Here is a 24,873-nt window from a genome sequence, read left to right on the forward strand (position 1 = left end):
GCATCTCCTGAGCAGAGCAGATGGCAGATCATGGTAGAGTAGAGGTCATCTATGGTTATATCATGTACTGGGGAATACTTCACGTCCAGTCAAGGATATTTACCTCCAGCTAAAGGCGCCTAATTGCCAACATTAGGGAATTCCAGAACTCGTGACACCATCAGCTAATGGCCAAGTCAGTGCGCAACCGCATGATCCCCACCCACCAAACCGTCCCACCAACCAGTCTGCGTCCGTGCAATGGAACCTTCTCCGCTTCGACCTCAACCCACCTTCTACCACCACCTACCCTAGGTCCGATATTCTTAACCTGGAGCTCCGCCACCTCCACCTCCACCTCCATAACCAACACCACCACCACCACCACCACCACCACCACCACCACCACCACCACCATCACCATACCCCGCGCGCAGCCTTCTTCCTCGCGAAGCAAGCAAGATGTCTGTTTCCACCAGCAAGCTCGACGCCGAGAGCCACCTCCTTCTCGTCCGCCCCCCCCTCCGGCCACCCACGCAGCAACAAGCTAACACACACATTGTAGGATGAACCACTCCTGCGGCTCCCGCACGAAATGCTGCGCAAGACGTTCAAGCAATCGCAGAAGCACTTCGAGCGCGAGCAGACGGTAGTGATGACGTCGATCAAGGAAGCGGCCAAAGCGGCAACGACAGGAAAGGCCACGGCCGAGGACTCGCTGCGTAGCTTGAACGCGATGATATCGCGCATGCAGGGGTTCAAGCGGAAGGTGGAGGCACTGCACGAGGAGGAGAAGGTCCTTCACGGACATGAGAGGAAGAGGATCGCTCATCTGCAGGACCTTTACAATGTGGAGAATCTGCTGGATCCTGGGTATGATCGGTGGAGCCGAGTCAGGCTGGATAGGCTGCTTGTCGACTTTTTACTCCGCAGTGGGTTCGGTGAGACTGCGGCAATGTTGGCCGAGGAAAAGGGCATCAAGGTGTGTGGTGGCGGCGGGGTCTTCTAGGGACAATGCGGGGTGCTGACGGTGGTAGGAACTCGTGGATGTCGATGTGTTTGTGCAGTGCTCTAAGATTGAGAGGAGCTTGAGAGAAGGCAGTACGAATGAGTGTCTGGCATGGTGCGCGGAGAATAAGCAGGCTTTGAGGAAGCAGAAGGTATGTGCTTCCAACCATGACTACGCGCCGTGCACTGATACGGGAAGTACCAGAGCACACTCGAGTTCGAACTACGGCTACAGCAATTCATCGAATTGGTACGGCACGGTCGACACAAGGAGGCTATGGCACATTCGAAGAAGTTCCTAGCTCCGCATTCGGAGGCGCATTTCAACGATATCCAGATCGCCGCTGGGCTGCTGGCCATGGTTCCTAGCACGCCGGTGCACAGATACAAGGTAAACGGACATGTTGCTATCGTCTGATGCTCGGCTGACTGGTGTCTGATAGGCTCTCTACTCGGTCTCCCGCTGGGATAGCCTTGCCACAACATTCGTCAATACCCATCATAGCCTTTACGGTCTTCCTCAGCGCCCACTGATCCACATCGCTCTATCTGCGGGACTTTCGTCGCTCAAAACGCCATCGTGCCACTCATCGATAGCGTCGTCGAGTAGTAATACTGCTAGTACGACCACATCGTTGTGTCCTATCTGTTCAACGGAACTGAACGACCTGGCACGCAACATTCCGTACGCGCATCATGCGCGCTCGTCAGTTGAACCCGACCCTGTCATCCTGCCGAACGGAAGAGTCTACGGAAGAGATAGACTGGAGTTGTTGGCGAGCAAGCTGAACCTGCCGGCGGGGATGATTCGAGACCCGACCACCGGTGAAGAGCTGGAGGCGAGTTTGTTGAGGAAGGTGTATATTATGTGAGGTGCTCGGATGCGGTGGCGCGTGATATCGATAATACTGCATAGCTGTGGTTTAGTGCGTTTGTTTGTTGGGTTTGTTTGCGTTGCTGGCGTTCTTGGTCTGCTTGCTTTTGCTCTTGCTTCGCTTTCATCTATTATTGTGGGTTCGGCAGAGTCAAGCCGTTGAACATCAAGTTGTGGTATTATCTTGTAGGCATCATACTCATTTCAATCTTCATCGTCATCATCGCTCGCCTTTGCCTTCCTCTTGCGGTTGATCAGTGATCCCTCACCTGCAACACCGAATAAGAACATCCTCGCCGCCCTATCCTCCCCCTTCCACGCACCACCACCCTCGATATTCCCCAGAGTCCGCACATGCGCATAGCCCGGGTACATCTCCGACTCAAACACGAAACTAACCCTCGTAGCCAACCCGGCCTCCTTCGCCAAACCGCGGATGTTCCACAGCTCATACGGCAACCCTTCAAACAGCGTCACTGCCACACTCCCGGTGACAGGTTTCAGCAGCGGCCGCGCGTGCTTGAAGAACCCGGCCAGCAGTTGCTGATTATACCGCACCTGCCGGTCCTGATCCTTCGTTGCGCCGCCCACGTGCGGGAACATGAACACGATGAAATCGTATCGCCGCGAGGACTTCGAGAACATCCGCCGCTTCAGCAGCGCCGTCGCATCGATCGAGTAGTGGACCTGGTAATTGACCTCCGCGTTGGCCGCCGCTGGTGTCTCATCATCCTCGTCGTCGTCCTCCACCACCTCCTCGCCCTCGACATACTCCGCCTTGCGAGCCTCCGGCGGCGCCAGGAACGCGGCGATATTCTCTTTAGCCTGCGGATACTTCTTGTGCAGGTCCGCCTCGGAGTCGTGGCACGTCGCGATGACGTTGCGCACGCCCAGCGCGCGGCGCAGCGACAAAGCGAACGAGAAGTCGCCTTCGCCTACGAGCAGGACGGTGGAGGATTTCTGGAACGGCGGGGGCGTGCGGCGGGGCGGTTGTGCGGCCTGCTGCGACGCCTGCGGCTTCTTGGGTGCCGGAGGAGGAGCGCCGCCTTTTCTATGCCGTTTGGAGGCCGGCCCGCCGCCCTTGCCACCTTTGGTTTTGCTGTTGCCGTCTTGGCCGTGTTTTCGCTTTTTGGACATGGTGGGATGTGGTACGGAGGGGGGATTACGGATTGAGGTTTGGGAGGTGCGTTGCTGGTGGAACGTGAAGAATTGGTTTGCGCGCGCCGTTGATAAGCGATCTCGGCTGCGCATTAGTGGCTGGGCGGGCAGGCCGAGCTCAGAGACCGCCCTCAGCCTTCAGGTCCTCAGGTCCTCAGGTCCGTCTGCGGAATTCGTGATTCGTGGACAGCGCTCATATGTCAGAATCGACCTGGGAGAGAGGCAGAGAGGATACATGATGGGCTTTCAGGTTCCAGGGGGATTAGCTACGTAGATGCCAGTGTCGTTCTGTCTACTCCCTGTATCTGACGTGAAGGAACTACGTAGCTGTCGGGTACCTGTGAAGCCCAAGCATGGTGCGAATAGAAAGCCGATCTGCGACTGACTGCAGCCCAACAAGTCGTCATAATTGTTTTTTCCTCCTTGATTAGCTATCGGCAGAGTAGATTGGCGGGTAGATGGATGGATGTGGTTTCACAGTCACCTTCAGCTGTCTGGTTTGATGATAGCCGAAAAACCGCCATTTTGCGATCGATAAATTTGCCGCATCCTTCGGCCACAATTAGAGTGTTTGAGCGGGATGAATGAATCAACGGTATGCGGAAGCCTTCTAGATTCCTACTCGAATGGGAAGGGGAAGAGAACTCTTCGATGAAGAGAGGGCGACGGCGAGAGATCCCGAACCCGAAGTTGTGGTTCAACCAGTCAGTCGCCACTAGAGTTACTCTAGGTGGGCCAAGGCCGCATTGCGCCGAACTGAACTGCCTTGTGAACTCACATCTTGCTTGTGTCGCTTGCTCGCTCGCTCAACTTATCCACTACGTCGACCTACCAACCCACTCCCTCTGCCGCCTCCAAACAAACCCACTTGCCTTCGCACGAACAACACAACTCCATACTCAAACCACCCTACGCCCTACACATTCCTCTGAACTCGCTTGCTACATCCAATGCCGGCCACACATCCAAAGCAGCGCAAGATCGCAATTGTAGGCAGCAGGGCTGTCGGTGCGCTTCCTCTCCCCTCTCCGCTCCCCGTCGCGGAGCTGAAGCTGAGCTGAGCTGACAACGTCCTCCACAGGCAAATCGTCGCTCACGGTCCAGTTCGTCGAGAACCACTTCGTCGAATCCTACTATCCCACAATCGAAAACACCTTCTCGAGGACCATCAAGTACAAGGGACAGGAGTACGCGACCGAGATCATAGATACTGCCGGACAGGTATGTGGCGCCACTCTTACTTCTGCTACTCTACGGCCCGCCATACCCAGTCCTGCCCTGCTCTGCCGTGCTCTGCCCTGCTCTGCCCTGCTCTGCCCTGCTCTGCCCTGCTCTGCCCTGCTCTGCCCTGCTCTGCCCTGCTCTGCCCTGCTCTGCCCTGCTCTGCCCTGCCCTGCCCCTACCCCGCCTGCCCGCCCGCTTACATGGACGGAACAAAACGAACAGGATGAGTACAGCATTCTGAACTCGAGACACTCGATCGGTATTCATGGTTACATGCTCGTGTACTCGGTCACGTCCAAGCAGTCCTTTGAGATGGTCAAGATCATCAGAGACAAAGTTCTGAATCATCTGGTATGCACGGAGCAGCTCCTACTCTCACTCCCTTCCTCTCTCCCTCCGTCCGCCTTTGCTGACTGTACGACAGGGCGCGGATTGGGTCCCAATCGTAGTAGTCGGCAACAAATCTGATCTGCACATCCAACGGCAGGTCTCGACGGACGAGGGAAAGGCGCTGATGACGGAATGGAACTGTTCCTGGACCGAGGCGTCGGCGAGGCACAACGAGAACGTCGTCAAGGCGTTCGAGCTCATGATTGCTGAGGTGGAAAAGGCACAGAATCCGGCGCAGCCTACTGGTGGTAAATCGTGCATCATCATGTAATTGCACATCTTCTACTTCTGCTTCTGCTTCTTCGCGCTTTTTCTTTTTCTTTTTGGAAGCCATCTCTTTCTATCGCTCTCTCCTGCGGCCACCACCACCGTCCGAAACATTCTGGCCACGCACGGAAATAGGTGGTTGCAAGTATGTTTGTGCTGTATTGCCTGGAGTAGTAGAAGGGGAAGTGATGAGAACACGATCTGTCGAGTATAATGAATGACTTTTGCTGCCTGTTCTGCTTCCGTTTCGGTCTGTTCGGTCCTTTCCTGTAATAAGGCAAGCAATAGCTTGAGTTACTCTGCACTATGTACCTTTTGGTACTTTCTTCCTGGGGTTTTCCGAGAGCATGTGTTTCGCTGCTTGTGGTTCTATTTTTCCGTTTATTGCCGTTTTTGATCCGATATTGCATGTAGACGGATATGAGGATGAATGCAATCATGATGTGTCAATGGCAATATAAATTACCATTTCTACGTACGATCGAAGCTCAATGTGTGGCGACTGCGTTGTGGCAGGTAGGTGTGGCGAGGCTCTTGGCGGCTTGGCTCGGCTTATTGTAGCATAGTTGAGCTTCTCTCTCAATAGTTAATCGACACACACATAACACTGCGTGCGGTCTCATCTCCTCTACTTAGAGCAACTACCCCGATCGACCCTCCGCGTCTCCACCTCTCCAACACCACACCACACTACACCACAACCCCACCACCACCACCTCTACTGCTGCAAACAACCACAGCTACAGTAACAGCAACCGACAGCACCGCTTTTTCGCTACAACACACTTGCTTCTACGACACGACACGATCACACATCTTTTCGCGAGAGCTGCAACTAAGCTACCAACCATGACGATGAAGCGGGAGTCTCCGACGCCGCCCTCGGCGAGCGCGGAGCCGCCACGCAAGAAACCACTCACGATCGATCCGTCGGGCCGTCCGCGGTTCAGGGGATGCGAGACGATCAAGGCGTACGAGATGCTCGGCAAGCTCGGCGAGGGAACGTTTGGGTACGTGGCACTGCGTTTTGAGTTTGCGTTTGCGTGTTTGTGTGTGGGTTCGCGAAAGGAAACGGGTTCACTCGCTAATACGTGGGTTACGGGTCGCAGCGAGGTCCACAAGGCGCGACACAGACAGAACGGAAAGCTCGTGGCATTGAAGAAGATCCTGATGCATAACTCGAAGGACGAGGGGGTAAGGCATATCCGATCCGGTTCAATTCGGGCATCCGTGGCGGAATGGAATTGGCGGGCTGATCGCCGTGCGTGTGGGTGATTTAGTTTCCGATTACGGCACTCCGGGAAATCAAGATCTTGAAGATGTTGGAACATCGGAATATCATTCGCCTCATTGAGATGGCGGTCGAGCGGAAGAGTACGTGCTGTCGTCGCTTTTCTGGGTGCTTTTCATGTTTGGTGGTTTGCGTGAAAACATAATATGGTTGCTGACTGCACCCACTACAAACAGAAGAACGGACGGTTTCACCTAGAGGTACCATGTACATGATCACTCCGTACATGGAACATGATCTGGCGGGGTTGTTGGAGAACAAAGATGTCGTGTTTAGCGACGGCTTGATTAAGTGCTACTTACTTCAGCTACTCGATGGTACAAAGTATCTTCACGATAGTCACATTTTGCACCGAGACATGAAGGGTGAGCTACACCGAACAATGCCCTCGTTTGGGTTTGCCCAGTCTAATATGCGTAGCCGCGAATCTTCTGATCGATAACCGTGGAGTTCTTCGTATCGCTGATTTTGGACTTGCCCGGATATTCGACGAAGCAGTGCCTGTTGCGGGTGGGGGAGGTGGACAGGCTCAGCGCGATTACACCAACTGCGTTGTCACTCGTTGGTACAGGCCACCGGAGCTTTTATTGGGAGAGAAGCGATATACGTCTGCCATTGATCTCTGGGGTGTCGGGTATGTTTCGCTGGGTACGCGTGTTCTTCTCCCGCTAATTGACATCATAGATGCGTCTTTGCCGAAATGTACAAGAGGAAGCCGATTCTTCAGGGAAACAGCGACATGGACCAGATGCACAAAATCTTTAGTCTCTGTGGTCCGCCTACTGCGAGATCCATGCCCGGCGCCGAACGGTTACCAGGATTCGAGATGATCAAGCATGTCACCTACCAGCGGACCCTCGAAGGACAGCACAGCAGAATGGGAAGCTCCGGTGTCGCTCTATTGTCGGAACTACTGAAATTGGACCCGGCCAAGCGAATCAATGCGATTGACGCCCTGAAGCACGAGTACTTTAGGGTAGATCCTCAGCCCCTCAAGCCTGGAGAAGTGCCGAAGTTCAACGACAGTCACGAATTGGACGGCAAGAAGAATCGGAACAGAGGCCCGCCCCCTGCACCAGCTGGCGGTAGTGTCGGCGTTGGTCAAAACGGTGGACCCGAGTGGGCAGGCAGAGCTGGAGAGGTTGGGCCATGGAGCAGTGGCGGGACTGGTGGCGGAGGTAGCAGGAGGCCAAATGACTGGGGCAACGGAAGCGGTGCGAGCCGACTACCTCCACCACCACATGGACGACCCCCTCACGACAGATTGCCTCCACGCGACGACCGCGGATTGCCTCCTCACGATAGCAGTCGCATGCCTCCCATCCATCGCGATCGAGGAAACGGCACAGACCATAGACCCCCGTGGGCAAAGACAGCCAACCCACCTGACCACCCCCACCCTCGCGAGGCCAGTCTACCGCACCGAGATGCGGGCTTGCCACTACCACCCCCACCTCCACGCTCTTTGACTGGAGCACCGGACAGAGATCGCGATCGTCGAGGACGCAATCGTGGCGGTGGAGGAGGTGGCGGAGGCCCTGACCGGGACACTTACATCCCTTCTTACGGAGCGGATGATGACCGGAGGGGCGGTGGTGGTGGTCGTGGCTGGGAGAGGGAGCGGGGAGCGAGCCGCGACAGGGATAGGGGAGATAGAGACCGGGGAGACAGGGACAGGGGGGACAGGGCCGATTGGCGTGATCGCGGGCTTCCGGAACGCGGGGAGAGGATGGAGCGCGGATATGGCGGAGGAGGCGGTGGAGGCGGCCCCCACCCCCACCCTCATCCCCACAGAAGCCAGAGCCGTGACCGCGAGCTCTCCACCCATAATCTTTACCGGCGGTAGGACGCTGGTTGGAAACGTGGGTGGAGGGCGGATGGGGGGGCTGCGTACGAGCGTCGTCGACGGGGTGAGTGAGGGAAGAACCCTTACCAGGAGTCTCCGGGGGGAGGGGGCGGGGGGGTCCTTCAGATCACCTAATACTATTGTTTTTTAAATGGCAGAAAACTTGCTCGTTTTTTTTCATTATAGGGATTGATGTTTGAGTCGGTAGTGTGTTTTGCTTTGTGTTTTGAGCGCTTGATCTGGATCAGATCAATGTTTTCATTCGTGGGGCGGAGTTATTGTTTTTCTAGGTACCTACTCTGTTGTTTTGCTGCGCTTAACGCTTTAGATTGTTCATTTCTTTCCTAAGGTACCTATCTTTTCTAGGGTCAATAGCTCGTTGAAGATGCCCAAGTGCTTGGTGGATTATGGCTGTGAATTGAAACGAAACGGCGGTGTAATTACTGCCTATCCCACTGAGTGTGACAACAAATCGATATTCTCTCTTGGCCTCTTATGTACCACGGACATATTCGGGGCAGCATCATATTGTATGATCCACCGGCCACCTTCCATACCGGCAATGACATCACCCACCACTATGATCGCAACCAGGCCCAGTCCGCCAATAAAACCCTCTACTACTTCAGTCTACCACTTCACTCCTCTACAAATAGCTAATACATAGTCTCGCGGCCATTTAGCTTCTGTCCTGGAGGGACTGGACGGATTGGACGGACTGGTTGTGTGTCGGTGGAGGAGGTGGAGGACGGATCGGACCATACATACTGGACGGCACCGTTAGGACTGGCAGACACCATAGTTACCGTCCGCGCACCATTAGGACTGGCGGGCACCATTAGGACTGGCGGGCACCTTTAGGACTGGCGGGCACCTTTAGGACTGGCGGGCACCTTTAGGACTGGCGGGCACCTTTAGGACTGGCGGGCACCTTTAGGACTGGCGGGCACCTTTAGGACTGGTGGGCACCTTTAAGACTGGCGGGCACCATTGGGATTTGCGGGTACCGTCGGGACTGGCGGGCGCTATTAGGACCGGTGGGACCATTAGGTATTGATTTCCCTGAAATAGAATGGGAATACTAGAACCTTGAACCGACCACAAGGACCTTGGCTGTCAGAACATCGACATGAAAGCTGGATTCGAGGATGTCGATAGTGAATCCGGCGATTCGGCGATTCGGACGGGGGCGTGGAAAAGAAGTGTCACTACTACCTACTCTATGGTAAAGCCTACATACAGCTAATCACTCGGGCTGAAGTGGGATTGTTTGATAAAGTCTTGGGGAGGGGGGGGGGGAAGCCCGAGAGTGAGGGAGAGATTGTGCCAGAGGAGGAGAGGGGAAGGCACAGCTGGCCATGATTCCCCCCTCCCCCTCCATGGTATGAATACACAAACACAATAGCATGCCCTCCCGGTGAAAAATAGCTATAAGTTGCAGCAACCGGGAGGATACTGTAGATAACGGTGTGTATGGAAACCGCTTGCTTGCTTGCTTATTCCACCGTTTCTGTACGCATGAAACAAGCTTGCTTGCCTGCTTGCTTGTTGCGCCGTTTTGTGCGTACATACCTCCTACCTGGTACACAGGATTATCCGGACAGCATGTGCTATACTGCTGGGTACTCTATCCCGATCACGAGAAATCGCGTGCCCGCAGCACAGGCGAGCAAGCTGACGAGAGCACATAGGATCCAGCCCAGGCTGCAGTGCAGCGCAGTGCAGATGCTCGCTTTGCCTTGCTTTTTTTTCCTTTCTCTCTCTCTCGCAATGCAATCCGTTTGGCTCAGGGAGAAGTCCAAGTGCAAAGTGCAAAGTGCAAGTGCGCGAAGTCACATGAAATTGCGTCTTCGCCGTTCGGAGCGCCACGGAAAGGTCTTCGAGCATATCTCCTACATACAGAGCCTACATAGATGCCCACCACAATGGATTACATATGGGATCAGGAAGATGAGCTTACTAGTATAAAACGCTCGCCGATTCTCCACGGACCATGACTTCCTCCCATCCGCAAGCGAGAAGCTAGAAAGTAGGTAGTTAGAGTCCTTGGCGAAACTGATAGATATGAACGGAACAAAAACCGCGCCCCACCATCCACGTCCATCTCCAACCCCCGCCTCCTCCGCCGCCGCCATCCCTCCTCCCTGCAAACGATTCCGCCGCGCGAACAACATGGCCGCCACCACCATCCAAGAGCGAAGAAAGAACTCCGCCGCTGGAGGCTGGGTTATCCAGAAGTTTGGCGGGACCAGCGTGGGAAAGTTCCCGGCGCAGATTGCGGAGAATATCGTTGGGTATGTGGTATGGATTGAGATTTGTGGTGGTGCTGGTGGTGGTGCTGGTAGTGGGGGTGGGGGTGGTGGGGACAATGCTGGTGGGGCTTTGTATAGCTGATGCGTGTGTGTAGACCCTCCATGAAGGACAACAAGATCGCCATTGTATGTTCCGCCCGGAGCACCGATACCAAAGCGGAGGGCACAACGAACCGGTTCGTCTCCCGGAGTTCCCCCCGTCGTGTGGGGCTGATGGGCTGATGGTGGTGGTGGTAGCTTGATCCTCGCAGCGGAAGAGGCGCTGAAGCCGTCCTCGCGGTTATACGTTGGGATCGTGGACGCGATCCGGGAAGACCACATCCGCGCATCGAAGGAGGTGATCAGCGATCCGGAGGTGCTGCAATCCCTTCAGGTGGAGATCGAGGAGGAGTGCGCACATCTTGCCAGCTTCCTCGGTGCGGCGCAGATCATCGACGAGATCTCCCCAAAGACCAAGGATGCGATCATCGGGACTGGAGAGAAGCTCAGTTGTATGTTTATGGCGGCGTTATTGAAGGATCGGGTATGTTATGCTGTCGGGAGGTGGCGGATGAGTGCTGATGTTGGATATGCGAATAGGGTATCGATGCCGAGTATGTCGACCTCGGAAACGTCGTTGATACTACGTACAACTCGAAGGGAGGGTTGAATCAGGACTTCTACGATGCGCTGTCGAAGAACCTGGCGGAGAGGATAGAGCAGTGTGGAGACAAGCTACCGGTTGTCACTGGATACTTTGGCGTGGTGCCGGGAAGCTTGTTGACATCCGTTGGGAGGGGCTACACCGATCTCTGCGCGGCGCTTCTCGCCGTCGGCCTAGACGCACACGAGCTCCAGGTGTGGAAGGAAGTCGACGGCATCTTCACCGCCGACCCCCGGAAAGTCGTCACGGCCCGCCTGATTTCGATCATCACCCCCGAGGAGGCGGCCGAGCTCACCTACTACGGCTCCGAGGTGATCCATCCGTTCACCATGGAGCAGGTGATCCGCGCGCGGATCCCAATCCGGATCAAGAACGTCGAGAACCCCAGCGGGGAGGGCACCATGATCTTTCCCGACACGCTCGCACGCAAGGGTGAAGACACACCGAGCGAGATCCCGCGCCACTTCCGGAACCGCTCGCACGACGCGCTGCTGCAGCCGCGCCACTTGCGGCCCACCGCCGTCACGACGAAGAGCAACATTGTCGTGCTGAACGTCCACTCAAACCGCAAGAGTCTCAGCCACGGATTCCTGGCGGGCATCTTCCAGATCCTGGATCAGCACCAGCTCTGTGTGGATCTCATCTCTACGTCCGAGGTGCACGTGTCGATGGCGCTGCAGTCCGAGGTCAAGGACCATGCGTTGAAGCAGGCGCTCGAAGAGTTGAAGCGCCATGGCTCCGTCGATGTCATCCGGAACTTGACCATTCTGAGTTTGGTCGGCAAGCAGATGAAGCACATGATTGGTATTGCGGGCCGCATGTTCACCACTCTGGCAAAGGCCAACGTCAACATCGAGATGATATCCCAAGGTGCGCATCCCCCTTCATGCAGCGATTCTTGTAGAAGCGATACACTGATGCACAATAACAACAGGAGCGAGTGAAATCAACATTAGCTGCGTGATCAATGAGGACGACGCAATCAGGGCTATGAATGTGCTCCACACACAGCTGTTTACATATCAAGACATGTAAATACATAGCTTTTTCTGGTTGCTTTTTGTTGCTGTTTTCTGGCGTTGGATAGTTCGAGCCACACTTTGGGATTTTCTTGGTCGATTTAGTTAGAATACCTTCTGTAGGCTGTAGAGATGAAGTCTAAAGAGTTGTTTTTTTGGGTTGTTTCTTCGTTGATCGCATGTAGCCTATCAGATGACAAATTGGTTTCTGTTGGTTCGTTTGATCATACATACTCGCATTCGGCCTAACCACCGGTACACTACGGCGACTTAGCGAGTTGATGTTTTTCTTCTATTTCTTTTTCAATCATCAATTGCATGTGATTAACGACGAATTGATGCTTCCTCATGTGTTCACGAACCGATGGTCGGCACAGTGATCTGACATGATTGGCCCCACGAATGATCATCGCCAAGGAGGGATGTCTCGGGACGCACAGACCATGTACCAAGCGCTGCTCATGCAGGTTCTCGGCGCACGTACGCACGATCACCAACCATCACCCCACCAATGTCGCACATCACCCGGCACCTCCGGCGGGCGCTCTCCACCACCGCCGGGACCTCCACCGGCACCTCCGTCGCTGCCCCACGCGTCGTCTTCTCGGGCATCCAACCGACTGGCGTCCCGCACCTCGGCAACTACCTCGGAGCGCTGCGCACATGGGCGGACATCCAGGCCTCAGCGTCGGCGGACACGCAGCTGATCTTCAGCATTGTCGACTTGCACGCGATCACGCAGCCGCAGGCCGCCGAAACCCTGCGGAAGGCGAGGAGAGAGACGCTCGCGACTATCCTCGCCGTCGGTATCGACCCGGAGCGCTGCACGCTGTTCGAGCAGAGCAGGGTCCCGCACCATGCTGAGCTCATGTGGATCCTCAGCTGCGGCGCGAGTACGGGTTACCTCAGTCGGATGACTCAGTGGAAGGTATGTACCACGACGAAACGGCGAGAGGCGGCGCTGAGTGTCGCGACAGAGTAAATTGGGCGTCAAGGAGGATGTGAATGCGTTTGAGGGAAAGTCCACGGCGAAACTGAAGTTGGGGCTGTTTTCGTATCCAGTTTTGCAGGCGGCGGATATTTTGGTGCACAGGTTTGTTTCCTATGAAGTTGGAGGGGAGGGGAAGGGTACGGCTGATGGAAGTAGGGCTACAGATGTGCCCGTGGGAGAAGATCAGGTGCAGCACCTCGAGTTCACCCGTGAAATCGTCGGAACATTCCACAGCTCGTACGGCGAAGTATTCCCGCTTCCTAAAACAATCCTCTGTAACACGCACCTACCCACTCATCCGATAGCTGGCTGCTGACATTGAACGCACAGCACCGGCGCGAAGAGTAATGTCACTCCGTGACCCACTCCAGAAAATGTCCAAATCCGATCCACAGCCGTTGTCCCGGATCCTCTTGACCGATGGTCCCGACACGATCTGGGAGAAGCTGAAGAAGTCGATGACGGATTCCGAGCTGGGAGTCAGTTACGATCCTAAAAATCGACCGGGCGTGTCGAATCTGATCGAGATATATGCGCACATGCAGCGGAGAGACGATTTCGGCGCTATCGCACAGGAGTGGGAAAATCTAGAGAAGAAGGAGCTCAAGATGCGGGTTGCAGAGTGTATTTCTGAGGGATTGAAGCCCGTCAGAGAGGAGTATGAAAGGATCATGAAGGAGGGCGACGGGTATCTTGATAAGATCGCAGAGAAGGGTGCGGCTAAGGCGAGAGAGAGCGCGGAGAAGACGATGGTCCTCGTCAGGAAGGCTATGGGATTGGCGTGAGTTTGACGTCGGTCATGCCTTACTATAGTGAAATGGTAGCTCTTCGATAGATAGGATCATGCGCTCGCATTAGAACACGGCAGGGCTGAAGGTGGTCAGAGAGTTGGCCCCGCGACTACTCCACTTATCATTTACTGCTTCACGAGAAGTACGTTGCATTGCTTGCCGGTCCAGTCGTACACTCGGACTCGGACTCGGTGTCACAAACATGCCATATCCTTCCACTGGTCTAAACAAAGCGGACCATCCACCCATCTACGCAATTAGAGTAAACAACATGAACATGTCCAGGGTTCCATCTCATTCACAATAAAAGCTGTCAGTCATTCGTTATCTCCACCGTCGATCCCCAAGAACCCACGCAACACGACCAACGCCTACGAAACCGATCCGATCAAAGAAGAAATGGCGAAGAAACCGAAGCCGACGAACACACCAACGAAAGAGGAGCCAGCGAAAACCCCAAAGAAAACGAAGCGGGAGAAAATACCGCCCAAACCGCCCTCCCGCTGGGCGCGCAAAGAAGGCGAGCTTATCACCCTCACAGCAGCGACCTGCAAAGCGAAGTATCACAACAGCTTCCGTTTCACCCCGCTGTATTCGCGACATGTTACTCTGAGATCCATCCGCAAGCCCAAGGTTTACATCCCCGTAGCCGTTGTCCATGGGCCGCTAACACCCGCTAGGCATTCTACGCCACAATCGGCCTCACCAAGAAAGACGTAAAGCAATTCCACCTGCGCGCGCCGTTGAAATACAACATCATCAGCTCGGCTTTCATGCGGCTGCACCCGAAGGATCTGAAGACCGTGCTGTTGGATGACATCGTCAGGTACATCTATGTCATTGAGTATGACGACGATGACGGCAACGGCGGTACCAAGAAGGCTTATGATATCGTCCTCACCGATTCGCCCATGACGGCAAAGGAAGAAGATATCCTGAAGGAAATCCCACCGGACCCGCCCTCCCGGGGGGTCCGCGTAGAAGGCGAGCTCATCGTCCTCACCGAAGCGTCCTCCCAAATCAAGTATAGCGAGATGTTCCGCTTCACCCCGCGGAGGGTGCGGCCTCTTAATCCGAGATCGATCAACACGCCAAATGTATGTTATGTATCTCAGACCCTTCCTCCTTCTCCTCCTCTGCCTATAGATATTAACATCTGCTAGAAATTCTACAAACTCCTGGGTGTCCTGAGAAAGAATGTTAACAACTACTTCCTGCACAGCCCGCTGAAGTATAATCTGATCACCTCGGCGTACATGCGCATGCACCCGAGAGACCTGGGTTCTGTGCTGGATGATAATGTCATCAAGTACATCTATGTCATCGAATATGACGATGATGATGGGAACAATGGCACGAAGAGGACGTGGGATATTGTCCTTACCGATACGCCTATGATAGATCGCGATGAGGTGCATGAGGGTGATGAGGAGGACGAGGAGGACGAGGAGGATGAGGAGGACGAGCAGGATGAGGAGGATGAGGAGGATGAGAAGAAGAAGAAGAATAAGAATAAGAGACGAGAGTCAACGATGTCAGAGACCGAGAAGCTCGAGATTGAGACGGAGGATGGGAAGAAGAAGAAGAAGAATTCAAAAGAGGAGAAGGCTACCGCTGAGGAGGAAGGAGATGAGGACAAGACCCCGACCAAGACACCAAAGCAGAAGACACCGTCAAAGGGAGGAAAGAAAGCCAATATTATTGAGCCAGACAAGGAAGACACAGGACCTACCGCTTCGTCGAAGAAGAGGAAAAAGACCGGAGATGAAGAAGAGGAGCAGAAAACACCGAAGTCTTCCACGAAGAGAAGGAAGAGCACAGCTGAGAAAACGGAGGAGAAACCAAAATCGTCTACAAAGAAAAAGCAGAGTTCTGCAGAGAAAGAGGAAAAGGAAGATGACAAGCCGACGACCCCATCAAAAAGGAAGGCCAAAACAGAGGAGCAGGAAACACCGAAGAGTTCCACGAAGAGAAGGAGGAGCGCAGCTGAGAAAACGGAGGAGACGCCGAAAACTCCGGCAAAGAAAAGGCAGAGTACTGTGGGGGAAGAGGAAAAGGAAGATGACAAGCCGACGACCCCATCACGAAGGAAGAAGGCCAAGACAGAGGAACAGGAAGAGGCAAAGACTCCGGTCAAAGGAGGTGGGAGTGCCACCAGGAAAAAGGAAGAGGAGAAGTCGAAGACTTCTGCAAAAAGAAGACAGTTTACTGTGGAGGTAGAGGTAAAGCCCAAGATCCCAGCAAAGAGGAAGAAGGCCAATACCGAGGAAGAAGAAGAAGAAGAAGAAGAAGTCATGCCTCCGGCCAAGAGAAAGAAGAGGATCTCTAGAAGTTAGGCTACAGCTAGTTTTCTCCTCCTTTCATTCTTCTAAACACCACGTAGCCTTAGATCTGCTGTTGTATGATGTCCTTTTTCTTCCATCATCAATCGCTTTCGACCTTTCTAGACCATGGGATATGTACACATCTGTCTTGCTTTTCCGTCCGCCCCGGCCATAAAGATTCCGCTACCACTCGTTTTATGATGCTGCAGTTTATGTCCCTATATTTTTGACACTCCGCAGAGCAGAGGTGTCCGAGTGATCACAGAGCATGCACACGTCACCAGTAACATAGTCGCGTAGAGTAGCACTCGTACCACGCGCCAAGGCTAGTTAAACCCGTAACATCCCCCACGCCATCCAGAGCTCTTGCATTCCGTTCCGCTATCACTCACTCACTCACTCACTCAGCACCTTCCCCTCCCTCAATCCCCAACCCACCACGCGAACCTACCTACCACAACCACCACCTCATCTGCACAATGGTACTCCACAACAACAGTAACACCTCCCCTCCCCACTCCCGAGGAATAAGGCAGTTCTGATGCCCTACGCTATATAGAGTGGGACCGTAAACAAAACCGCGACCGCGTGCGCAAGCTCAAGGCGAAGGGAAAAGAGGATCCGGCCGCTGCTGTCACCGCCGCCGCTGCTAAGGATGCTAAGGATGGCAAAGTCGGAGGCAGATGCAGGCGCGGTAAGGCTGCGGGTGGGGTTGTGACGCCGGCCGGGGCCAAAAAAGATGAAGAAGAAGATGAAGAAGAAGAGGAGACTGAGAGCTCGGGCTCGGAGGACGGTGAGGACGGGGAGGAGGAGAATGGCGAGGACGGCGAGGAAAACGCGCACAAGGGCCAGTTTAGTCGGCGGAAGCTGGCCAGTAATTCCTGGCGGTACGAGAAGGCTGCTGCAGCCGGGGACAATCTGCTCGGTGAGTTTAAGTTTTGGTTTTGGTTTTGGTTTTGGGCTCTGTCACCATCTACACGATACGATACTGGGGTCGGGGGAGGAGGGTGGGAGGAGGGGTGGGGGGTTTCGCTAACACGTTTCATCTACAGACCCGAGCGGCGCACATGCACGAGCGGGGGGGGAGGGGGAGGAGGATGGAGAGGAGGAGGAGGAGGTGCACGAGGACTACGTTGCGCTCACGCTGGCGAAGAAGGGCGGGCAGTGGGTGGATGCGCAGGAGGAGAAGATACGCAGCGGGGCGGTTGACGCGGCGTTTCTGCGGGAGAGCTGGACTCCGGCGAGCACGAAACAGCCGCTGATCAGTGCGCTGCCGATGAAGGGGAATATCGTCAAGGTGGACAGGAAGGACTTCGTCGACGTCACGGAAAAGATCGCGAAGAGGAATAATGCCGATGCGTTCCGGGCGAGGTTCGAGAGTAGTAAGAGTAAGGCGAAGAAGAGGGCGCCGAGAATGGCGGCGGACGATACGGGCGGCGGCGACGGCGACGACGACGGTGACGATCTGGATGCGTTCCTGGGAGGTCTGGAACTGGATCCAAAATTGGCGGGGAGGGGGAAGGAGGACGACGATAAGCAGGCGGCGGCCGCGTGGTCACGGGAGATACGGCCTGCTGTGGCGCCGCCGGCTGATGAGGTGGAGACCGGAGACGAGTGGTTGGATCAGATGCTGGGTGGCCGTTGATTGTACAATCTACAAATTACGGATCCCCGCCTCCGTGCCCTTCGCCTCCCTACCCCACCCCCTGAATTCCTGATGAACCAGTTAAAGTGCAATTGGTGATTTCTGAGATTTCATCCGTTTTGCTCTTTTACCGGTATTTGTTTTTCCATTTGGATATTTAAATTTCCCGTCGATACAAGTGAAGGCTGAAGGCTCAAACCAAGTGGGTATGTCGTTTGAGCCACCAGCCTTCCTTCCTTCCTTCGAGATGAATCAACTAACCGGATCATCCGAACACGCTCACTCGCCATTACTTGGCCCGTAGGTGCTCTCGTACATGGCAAGGCGACACCTACTGTATAGTGAAGGGGAGGGTAAAAAATACGCTTTGTGGCCGTACCGATACGGAAAAAAAGCGTATCGATACGGTCAAAATACGTAACGATACGCTTTTTTCCGTATCGGTACGGCCACAAAGCGTATTTTTTTACCCTCCCCTTCACTATACAGTACGCACGAAAGGCGAGACATACCGTATAGACTAGTAGCATGCCACAGAGTAGAGTGCGCAAATGTGGAATGATGTCCAGAGTCCAGACTCCAACCCTCTCCGCCGGTATACCGGCAAATCTCCTCGACTCAACTCGGCAGCGGCGCCGGCGGCTGTCTAGATATATCATATTCCCGTCCGCCCGTTGTATATGTACTCACATGGAGGTCTCAGCTGTGTATGTACTGGTACTAGTAGTGCAGCATACCTACACAGGTACTTGAGGATGTAGAGTGCCTATGAGGAGTGCCTATATTACTGCCTGATATCCCCCCTTGTCCCAAGCTCCCAACTCCCAACTTCCAAGTTCACTAGTTTTGGGTAAGTACCTAGCTCTCCCGGTACCGAATTCTAGCATACATATCTAGCTCCTCTCGCGCGCTCGTGCGAGCGGTGACGAGGATCGTTCGAAGTCGACGATCGAAGTCGAGGGACGCGCAACGCAACGCAACGTGCCGGCCGGCACGGGCGGCACGGGTGATGATGTTTCTCCTCCTCGCCGGCGATTGCATATTGCCGTCCCCCCGCACCGCCTCCGCCCCCGCCCCCGCCCGGCCATGGTCGGCCGGTCGGTTGATCGGGCGGTCGGTTGGTACATAGGTCGGTCGGTCGTCTTATGTGCAGAGTACCTAGATAACTGGTTGTCCAGCTTCCGTGGTGAAGACCAATTGAACCAAGTAGGTACCATAGTATCTACATAGCAGCTTGTCGTGCATGTACAATACATACAGTAGGTAGTTACATAGCCCTTCAAAACCCGGGCGCCGGGCGGTGACAGTGACAGTGCCAGTTCGAAGCGCTCGGGGTCCCGGAGCGGGCGGGAGGGAGTGAGGGAGGGGGGGCGGAGTGCAGCGGAAGCGCTGTGGAATCATGGAAGCGCCTTGTTGGGTAGGTACGGTAGGGATGCCGCGGTACGGGTGCAGACTTGTAGTGCAGTGTGGGTGGATGACTGTGCACAACCACGACAGAACATACCATCTACATACTGTGTACTAGTAGAGCTCCACCAACGACGCAAAACATTGCGCACTGCACAACGCTGCACGGGTCAAACTTCACTTCGAACTGGCGGCGGCACCTGGTCGTTAAACGTGTTCGGTACGGTATCTGCTCTGACTGTGTGTAGGACGTAGGTATGAGGTAGGTATGAGGTAGGTATGAGGTGGATATGATACGACGGTGCGAGTTCGCGGCGGTGAAACTTCTACTGCACGTAGCTACTGTAGCGACAAGTTACAACCCCCCGTTTGCACGAGCGTCGAGGCCGTCCCGGCGCCGTAGCGGTCGAGGCGGCGATCGATCGGGGCGGCGATTCTCGTGCGATGAGGAGCACGTCCACTCACGTCTACCCGACTCTCCTCGACTCCAGTGCCGTCACTCGGGATAATACACCTACCTTATAATCATTGTACAAGTGCAATGGGAAACAAACGTTCCCTTGCGGTCGACGACTGCAGAATAAAGCCCCGTATCCAGCCCTTAATCGGGCCTTACTCGGCCCATGCACTCTACCCAAACGGGCCTGCAGCTCTTTGCTCTGAGCTCCTCAAAGCTTGGAATATCGGCATACTCACCATCCCCCCTCCACCCCATCTATGGCACGTGACACCTTTCGAGTCGCAAGGCTACATGTATCTACTCTGCATGTGTGTGCAGCGTCAGGATCGAGTAGCATTCGGACAGCTGCGACTCCAGACTCCATTGGATATGCACTTCACTGTCCACCGGTAGTCGTAGTACCAGTACATAGAAACAGAACATTAAGCGCTCGCTGAACTCAGGAAGCAGGCGTGTATGTATCCTATGTATGCACATACACAGAAGCTCCCGACTCGACTCGGCGCAGTTGCAGTTGCAGTTGCAGCCTCCTCAAGCTTATTCGAGGCAGAAACCCAGTTCACGGTGTGACGGTGCAGACACGAAATACACGAAATGCCCCCCGTCCCCACATTCCACAGATCACATTCCCGTCCCCACATCCCACACATCCCATCCCCGTCCCCACATCCGGTTCTCCCGCCCGCCCGCCTTCGAGACGGTACGGAGACGGAGACGGAGATGCCACTGCGATGCGACTGTGCAGCATATCCACGATCATGATCCTTCCTCTCCCGGCCGCTCGCTCGCTGGGTCATGATCAAACGCATCACCGCATACTCTACTCCACGCGTGATGCACTAGCCCTCTTTTCTCTTTCCTCTCTTCTCTTTCTTCCCGACTTTCGCGTTTCATAGACGCCGGACTTTGCCATGTGAAACCAGGCCATTCTGCGCGGTGGGGGTGGAGGGACCGGTGGTGGTGGTGGTGGTGGTGGCGTGGGGTGGAGGGTGGATGGTGCAGTGGTGAGTTTCAGGGGGTGCTCTAGGGGGGGGTGCTCTAGGGTAGGGGGGTGGGCTGCTCGCTGGTGGACTGGCATCATGAAACCGATCGAGCGCTAATTCTGAGGCAGCAGGAGTTGGGGGTAGAGTACCGCAGTAACTAGAGTAGCAGCTAGGGACTAGTAGGTAGGACCTACATACAGCTTCTCAGACGCAGATGGAGACGGAGACGAAGAGGAGGAGTAGATGGAGGGAGAAGCAGTAGGAGAAGCAGTCGGAGTCGGAGCCGGAGGAGAATGGTGGGAAGCGAGAATGAGAGCGCGAGTGAGAGTGAGAAGAGTGATGGCTGCTTCGGGGAAGTCTTGGGGGCTCTTTCTTTGCCTCTTTCCGGAGAGAGCGCGGAGGAAGGGGTGTGTTTCCGTTGTTGTTTTCTTGTTCTCGTCCGTTACAGCCGAGCTGGTGGGATGTGGCGGCGATGGCGACGGCCACCACGCGAGGACGGTGGAGGAAGGGGAAGGAGAGAGAGGGAGGGGGAGGGGCCGATGACCTTCCTGCCTGCCTGCCCGCCGCCTGCTTCTCGACTTTGCCGCCGCCGATGGCGTGGGTTGGCTGTGCCTTCCATGTGGGCGACTCGCGAGTGCTCTACATAGAGTCTAGATAGTCCCATGTACTCTGGATAGTCCAGGTACTCTACATGCACTCCAATCGCCGCCGTGAAAGTGAATGTGCCTGCCTGCCGCCGTTGCTGGTACAGAAACAAAAAAACACTCCGTTCGCATCCGCCAGAGCACTCCACCGTAGGTACCCAAGTCCCTAGAGTGCTCAACCAAGTACTTACTCAGCGGAACTACGCGCGCAAGCAAGCAAGCAAGTGCGTTCTGATTGAGCAACGAGACCGAGAGTGAGGAAAAGCAGCAGCAGCGGTTGTTGTTGTTTGGAGTCTAGAGTCTGCGTATGAGTCTAGAGTCTGCGTATGAGTCTAGAGTCCTGAGTCTCCCCAGAGTAGAGTGGCAGACTGCGCCATCGTTCACCTCACCTTGCTCGCTGCATTGCATTTGCACTTCTGGACTTTGCACAGCTGCATTCATCACCATCACTTGCAATATCAAACCTGCGCCATTAGATGGACACCAAGTAACCATTCGTCTTCGTGTCGGGGAGATCAATTACAATATCCCGTCCCCTCCCCCTCCAACCTGTCCTCCTCCAACCCATCCATCCAGCAATACCCCCCGAGCTCTTGTTCCTCCTCTTCCTGCTCCTCCCCTTCCTCCTCTCATTCCATCTCCCCCCCCCACATCAACTATCGTGATCGCAATCGTCTCGTTTGCCATAGAACGCTAAAGAGGTATGTACCGTTGTACCTGTTGCTCTCCATCCACCATCTCCTTGTCGATCATCCGTCACCCCCCCCCCCCCCCCCCCCCCCCCCCCCCGGAAAACAATCCTATACCCTCCACCCATCTCAGCCCCCACAAAGCCAAAACATCCTCCCCTTCCTCATTCACTATCCGCGGCGGCCACCGTATCGTCTTGTATCGTTTGCGGTCTCGTCATTGTGTCCATCCATCCTCCTCCTCCTCCCCCTCCCCGCCTACCCTCCACAGCCACACAACCCCAATCGCCTGCATCCCCTTATTGTTCTTCTCCCCTTCTTCTCCTTCCGATACCCTGTGTCCGCTTACACTTGCTTACCTGCGTCCTGCTCCCTCTCAAGTACCCCTCCTCCTCCTCTCGTTCCTCTTTTCTCTCTCTTTCTCTTCCTCTTCTCTTACTCTCGCTCTCCTCGCCTCCTTCTCCGAGTAGTCGTACTCTCACCTTAGGTCGAGTACCTACATTACTGTCGCTGCTGCTACTGTCGCTGCTGCTACTGTCGCTGCTGCTACTGTCGCTGCTACTGTCGCTGCTACACGCCCCGGCTTCCCGTCAGCCTATTGTTTCACGCCCTTGCAATTGCGTTTCTGCAGTCCACTCATTTCTTCGCAGCACCGCCAGTCGCACTCCCTCACCCTCAGGGTTTCTTCTTGATCTTTCCCCTTTCTTGCCGAGCCCTTCACCTCGCTCTTTTATCCGCGCATTCGCTCCCGACAAGTCAAAATAACCACACCCCCCAGCGGAAGGGAAACATCTCAACATCGCAGCAAGCAATATCCCGTCGACACCGCGACGCTGATCGATTCCTCGTCCTCCTCATACATATTACTGCTGCTGCTGCTGCTGCTGCTGCTGCTGCTGCTGCTGCTGCTGCTACTGCTATACCACCTCGTCGCCTAGTAGACTAACGTAGCCGAACCCCGAACCCGAACCCTCGAACCTTGTTACTCCCATCGGACGGCAATGGCTACAGAGACCGCAACCGCTCCGCTTCAGGTCGTAGAGACCGAGAGGCTGTCTCCAGCGAAATCACGAGTCTCCGGAACACCGCCGTCAAAGAGGATGAGACCGACCTTGAACACTTCTCTCGCGACTGGCGGCGCCTCGACACCCATCACACTAGACACTCCAGTGGAAAGCAGTCCGTACGTGGAATCCCGTCATTCTCACTTCTTTCCCACTCCCCTCTGCGTTGTATCCTCCCTTCTTCTTCTTATCAGCTGCTCACGATCGATGCAGTAGCAAGCGCAAGGAGCTACCCAAGATCATCGTCAAGAAGGAGCCCACATCCCCCGAGCCTCCGTCGCGACATCGGCCACCGAAGCTACACCTGAGCAAGGACACCGGAGACACCAGTCCTGCCGTTCCGCACACTGCCGGAGGAAGTCTGTCGACGATGCGCGACGTTGGCATGGCCTGTCTCTCTCCGGGATTCGCGACCCAGGACCCAACGATGCGTGAGCAGTTGCAGCGCAGTATCTCGGTTCGAGATCAACAGCGGAGCATAATCGAGGCTCGTTTGCAGCGACACGTAAAACCCGGAGGAGGAAGTGGAAGTGGAGGAGGAAGTGGGGGCGAAAGAGCAGGAAAGGATAGGGACGAGCATCCCCAGTCGGCCCGCGGATCGTCGAAGCGACGACCACCAAACAGTCTGACGATTGTGCCCCCGTCGCATAGAGCCTTCGCGAACGAGCGCGTCGTGCAGTCAGCACCTCTCAATCAATCGTTTACCGGTCGCCATCATAACACCATCTACCACCCCCCACCACAGCACACGGCCCACAACCCGCACCACGTCAACCGATTACCGCCGATAGCGGATGTGTTTGCTTCCGAGCGTCTGGACAGCGGTGCGCGTTCTTCGAGATTAGCAGCGGATCCCCCTCAGTCGGGTCGACAATACTTCCCGTCGCTCCGACCATCCCAACCATCACCCAACACGATGACCTTCCCGCGGCCTCGCGAACACAGGTCCGCGGAAGAGGCCCTGCAGATGATGTCTGGCGGCCGCGAGGATCTGCTCCCACGGATCGTCCACTACGGCGGGCACCAACCGCCCACGCCTCCGAGCCCACCACAGGCTGGCGCTCAACAGCATACGACACCCTCCAAGCCGCATCTCAACGGGGACTACCGGCCCCCTGCGTCCGCGGGTAGGAGAAGAAACAGGGCCGAGTACGAGCGCGACCGCGACGAGGAGCAGCATTTCCTACCTGGGTCCCGGGATAGCCCAGAGACAAAAAGGCAAAAGAAGGAAGAGTTCTTGTCCCTGTGCGCCCGCGCCTGGGAGCTGTTTCATTCTTGAAACGAAAACAAGCTGCTCGACTAGAATCGTGTTTCGATGGTGTCCTTATTCTAATTCTTGGGGGCTTTGGGGGGCTGGGGGGGTTTTTTTCCTCGGTTTTCTCTCTCTTTGTTTCTTTCTTTCAATTTGTACTGCTCGTCCTTATTTCCGTATTATGTTCGGGGGAGCAAAGGTTTACCTTGGAAGGTGTTCCGTGTTGGTTGTATTTTCCGATGGGCTGTGGATAAGGGGGGTGCAGGAGTTCAAAAAAAAGCCAAGGCAGGTACCATATACCCTGGGGGATAGGGAGTGCGGTGGTGGTGGCGGCGGCGGCGAGGTTCGCGTGTCTTTACACGTGGATACCTATGTGAGACGGAATCACTTGCGAGTCATTCCGTGGGGACATTATTGATCTGATCTGGTCTGGTTTTGATCTGGAAGGAAGGAACTGTGGTGCGGTCTTGGGCCCGGTACTTTTTTTTTTCGGTTTCTGCTTTTTTTTTTTTTTTTTTTTGCGGGCTTCTTCCTCATTCTTTTGCGATTTTTCCTTTTTTCCCCCCGTATTTTTTGCTGTTGATTTTTTTACTACCTACTCTACCTATACCT

The 24,873-nt window shown here is 55.1% G+C and overlaps 9 protein-coding genes across 9 annotated transcripts; 8 read left to right on the forward strand and 1 right to left on the reverse strand.

Moving 5' to 3' along the window:
* Nucleotides 1-181: 181 nt before the first annotated feature.
* On the forward strand, nucleotides 182-1,962 carry BZA05DRAFT_251786 (CTLH/CRA C-terminal to lish motif domain-containing protein). Its single transcript, XM_051480034.1, has 5 exons — nucleotides 182-489; nucleotides 545-961; nucleotides 1,017-1,139; nucleotides 1,187-1,378; nucleotides 1,431-1,962. The coding sequence occupies exons 1-5, from the start codon at nucleotides 442-444 to the stop codon at nucleotides 1,857-1,859; spliced, it is 1,209 nt and encodes a 402-aa protein (XP_051341284.1). The 5' UTR covers nucleotides 182-441; the 3' UTR covers nucleotides 1,860-1,962.
* Nucleotides 1,963-2,065: 103 nt separating this feature from the next.
* BZA05DRAFT_334757 (uncharacterized protein) lies at nucleotides 2,066-2,998 on the reverse strand (the record flags this gene model as incomplete). The annotated part of the gene is made up of 1 exon (XM_051480740.1): nucleotides 2,066-2,998. The coding sequence occupies one exon, from the start codon at nucleotides 2,996-2,998 to the stop codon at nucleotides 2,066-2,068; it is 933 nt and encodes a 310-aa protein (XP_051341285.1).
* A 748-nt stretch (nucleotides 2,999-3,746) lies between these two features.
* BZA05DRAFT_392740 (small GTPase superfamily) lies at nucleotides 3,747-5,374 on the forward strand. Its single transcript, XM_051483141.1, has 4 exons — nucleotides 3,747-4,027; nucleotides 4,101-4,240; nucleotides 4,466-4,594; nucleotides 4,668-5,374. The coding sequence occupies exons 1-4, from the start codon at nucleotides 3,970-3,972 to the stop codon at nucleotides 4,902-4,904; spliced, it is 564 nt and encodes a 187-aa protein (XP_051341286.1). The 5' UTR covers nucleotides 3,747-3,969; the 3' UTR covers nucleotides 4,905-5,374.
* Nucleotides 5,375-5,496: 122 nt separating this feature from the next.
* On the forward strand, nucleotides 5,497-8,230 carry BZA05DRAFT_251835 (serine/threonine-protein kinase bur1). The gene is made up of 6 exons (XM_051480035.1): nucleotides 5,497-5,910; nucleotides 6,010-6,094; nucleotides 6,181-6,274; nucleotides 6,371-6,556; nucleotides 6,612-6,825; nucleotides 6,876-8,230. Exons 1-6 carry the CDS (start codon nucleotides 5,750-5,752, stop codon nucleotides 8,035-8,037), a joined length of 1,902 nt encoding a protein of 633 aa, XP_051341287.1. The 5' UTR covers nucleotides 5,497-5,749; the 3' UTR covers nucleotides 8,038-8,230.
* A 1,533-nt stretch (nucleotides 8,231-9,763) lies between these two features.
* BZA05DRAFT_392743 (Aspartate/glutamate/uridylate kinase) lies at nucleotides 9,764-12,292 on the forward strand. The gene is made up of 5 exons (XM_051483142.1): nucleotides 9,764-10,331; nucleotides 10,445-10,525; nucleotides 10,587-10,872; nucleotides 10,929-11,862; nucleotides 11,927-12,292. The coding sequence occupies exons 1-5, from the start codon at nucleotides 10,102-10,104 to the stop codon at nucleotides 12,025-12,027; spliced, it is 1,632 nt and encodes a 543-aa protein (XP_051341288.1). The 5' UTR covers nucleotides 9,764-10,101; the 3' UTR covers nucleotides 12,028-12,292.
* Nucleotides 12,293-12,477: 185 nt separating this feature from the next.
* Nucleotides 12,478-13,914, forward strand: BZA05DRAFT_392745 (tryptophanyl-tRNA synthetase). The gene is made up of 4 exons (XM_051483143.1): nucleotides 12,478-12,939; nucleotides 12,989-13,104; nucleotides 13,159-13,277; nucleotides 13,333-13,914. Exons 1-4 carry the CDS (start codon nucleotides 12,523-12,525, stop codon nucleotides 13,785-13,787), a joined length of 1,107 nt encoding a protein of 368 aa, XP_051341289.1. The 5' UTR covers nucleotides 12,478-12,522; the 3' UTR covers nucleotides 13,788-13,914.
* A 1,311-nt stretch (nucleotides 13,915-15,225) lies between these two features.
* Nucleotides 15,226-16,167, forward strand: BZA05DRAFT_392748 (uncharacterized protein). The gene has a single exon (XM_051483144.1). The coding sequence runs from the start codon at nucleotides 15,326-15,328 to the stop codon at nucleotides 16,127-16,129; it is 804 nt and encodes a 267-aa protein (XP_051341290.1). The 5' UTR covers nucleotides 15,226-15,325; the 3' UTR covers nucleotides 16,130-16,167.
* A 227-nt stretch (nucleotides 16,168-16,394) lies between these two features.
* BZA05DRAFT_392752 (uncharacterized protein) lies at nucleotides 16,395-18,114 on the forward strand. Its single transcript, XM_051483145.1, has 3 exons — nucleotides 16,395-16,615; nucleotides 16,677-17,042; nucleotides 17,170-18,114. The coding sequence occupies exons 1-3, from the start codon at nucleotides 16,597-16,599 to the stop codon at nucleotides 17,760-17,762; spliced, it is 978 nt and encodes a 325-aa protein (XP_051341291.1). The 5' UTR covers nucleotides 16,395-16,596; the 3' UTR covers nucleotides 17,763-18,114.
* Nucleotides 18,115-22,828: 4,714 nt separating this feature from the next.
* On the forward strand, nucleotides 22,829-24,595 carry BZA05DRAFT_251926 (uncharacterized protein). Its single transcript, XM_051480036.1, has 2 exons — nucleotides 22,829-23,128; nucleotides 23,223-24,595. Exons 1-2 carry the CDS (start codon nucleotides 22,947-22,949, stop codon nucleotides 24,286-24,288), a joined length of 1,248 nt encoding a protein of 415 aa, XP_051341292.1. The 5' UTR covers nucleotides 22,829-22,946; the 3' UTR covers nucleotides 24,289-24,595.
* Nucleotides 24,596-24,873: the final 278 nt, after the last annotated feature.

This window comes from Tricharina praecox (genome assembly GCF_024521635.1).
Source record: "Tricharina praecox strain CBS 144465 chromosome Unknown BZA05scaffold_7, whole genome shotgun sequence".
NCBI lineage: Eukaryota > Fungi > Ascomycota > Pezizomycetes > Pezizales > Pyronemataceae > Tricharina > Tricharina praecox.

Excerpts from the sequence above, each read along its gene's own strand:
- BZA05DRAFT_251786 (XM_051480034.1), top strand. The coding sequence starts at position 442 with ATGTCTGTTTCCACCAGCAAGCTCGACGCCGAGAGCCACCTCCTTCTC. Across the intron at positions 490-544 it reads CCGAGAGCCACCTCCTTCTC|GATGAACCACTCCTGCGGCT; the intron begins GTCCGCCCCCCC and ends CACACATTGTAG. Across the intron at positions 1,140-1,186 it reads AGGCTTTGAGGAAGCAGAAG|TACCAGAGCACACTCGAGTT; the intron begins GTATGTGCTTCC and ends TGATACGGGAAG.
- BZA05DRAFT_392740 (XM_051483141.1), top strand. The coding sequence starts at position 3,970 with ATGCCGGCCACACATCCAAAGCAGCGCAAGATCGCAATTGTAGGCAGC. Across the intron at positions 4,028-4,100 it reads TGTAGGCAGCAGGGCTGTCG|GCAAATCGTCGCTCACGGTC; the intron begins GTGCGCTTCCTC and ends CGTCCTCCACAG. Across the intron at positions 4,241-4,465 it reads TCATAGATACTGCCGGACAG|GATGAGTACAGCATTCTGAA; the intron begins GTATGTGGCGCC and ends CAAAACGAACAG.
- BZA05DRAFT_251835 (XM_051480035.1), top strand. The coding sequence starts at position 5,750 with ATGACGATGAAGCGGGAGTCTCCGACGCCGCCCTCGGCGAGCGCGGAG. Across the intron at positions 5,911-6,009 it reads CTCGGCGAGGGAACGTTTGG|CGAGGTCCACAAGGCGCGAC; the intron begins GTACGTGGCACT and ends TACGGGTCGCAG. Across the intron at positions 6,095-6,180 it reads ATAACTCGAAGGACGAGGGG|TTTCCGATTACGGCACTCCG; the intron begins GTAAGGCATATC and ends TGGGTGATTTAG.
- BZA05DRAFT_392743 (XM_051483142.1), top strand. The coding sequence starts at position 10,102 with ATGAACGGAACAAAAACCGCGCCCCACCATCCACGTCCATCTCCAACC. Across the intron at positions 10,332-10,444 it reads ATTGCGGAGAATATCGTTGG|ACCCTCCATGAAGGACAACA; the intron begins GTATGTGGTATG and ends GCGTGTGTGTAG. Across the intron at positions 10,873-10,928 it reads CGGCGTTATTGAAGGATCGG|GGTATCGATGCCGAGTATGT; the intron begins GTATGTTATGCT and ends ATATGCGAATAG.
- BZA05DRAFT_392745 (XM_051483143.1), top strand. The coding sequence starts at position 12,523 with ATGTCGCACATCACCCGGCACCTCCGGCGGGCGCTCTCCACCACCGCC. Across the intron at positions 13,105-13,158 it reads GCGGATATTTTGGTGCACAG|GGCTACAGATGTGCCCGTGG; the intron begins GTTTGTTTCCTA and ends TGATGGAAGTAG. Across the intron at positions 13,278-13,332 it reads GCTTCCTAAAACAATCCTCT|CACCGGCGCGAAGAGTAATG; the intron begins GTAACACGCACC and ends TTGAACGCACAG.
- BZA05DRAFT_392748 (XM_051483144.1), top strand. The coding sequence starts at position 15,326 with ATGTCAGAGACCGAGAAGCTCGAGATTGAGACGGAGGATGGGAAGAAG.
- BZA05DRAFT_392752 (XM_051483145.1), top strand. Across the intron at positions 17,043-17,169 it reads AGCCGGGGACAATCTGCTCG|ACCCGAGCGGCGCACATGCA; the intron begins GTGAGTTTAAGT and ends TTTCATCTACAG.
- BZA05DRAFT_251926 (XM_051480036.1), top strand. The coding sequence starts at position 22,947 with ATGGCTACAGAGACCGCAACCGCTCCGCTTCAGGTCGTAGAGACCGAG. Across the intron at positions 23,129-23,222 it reads ACTCCAGTGGAAAGCAGTCC|TAGCAAGCGCAAGGAGCTAC; the intron begins GTACGTGGAATC and ends CGATCGATGCAG.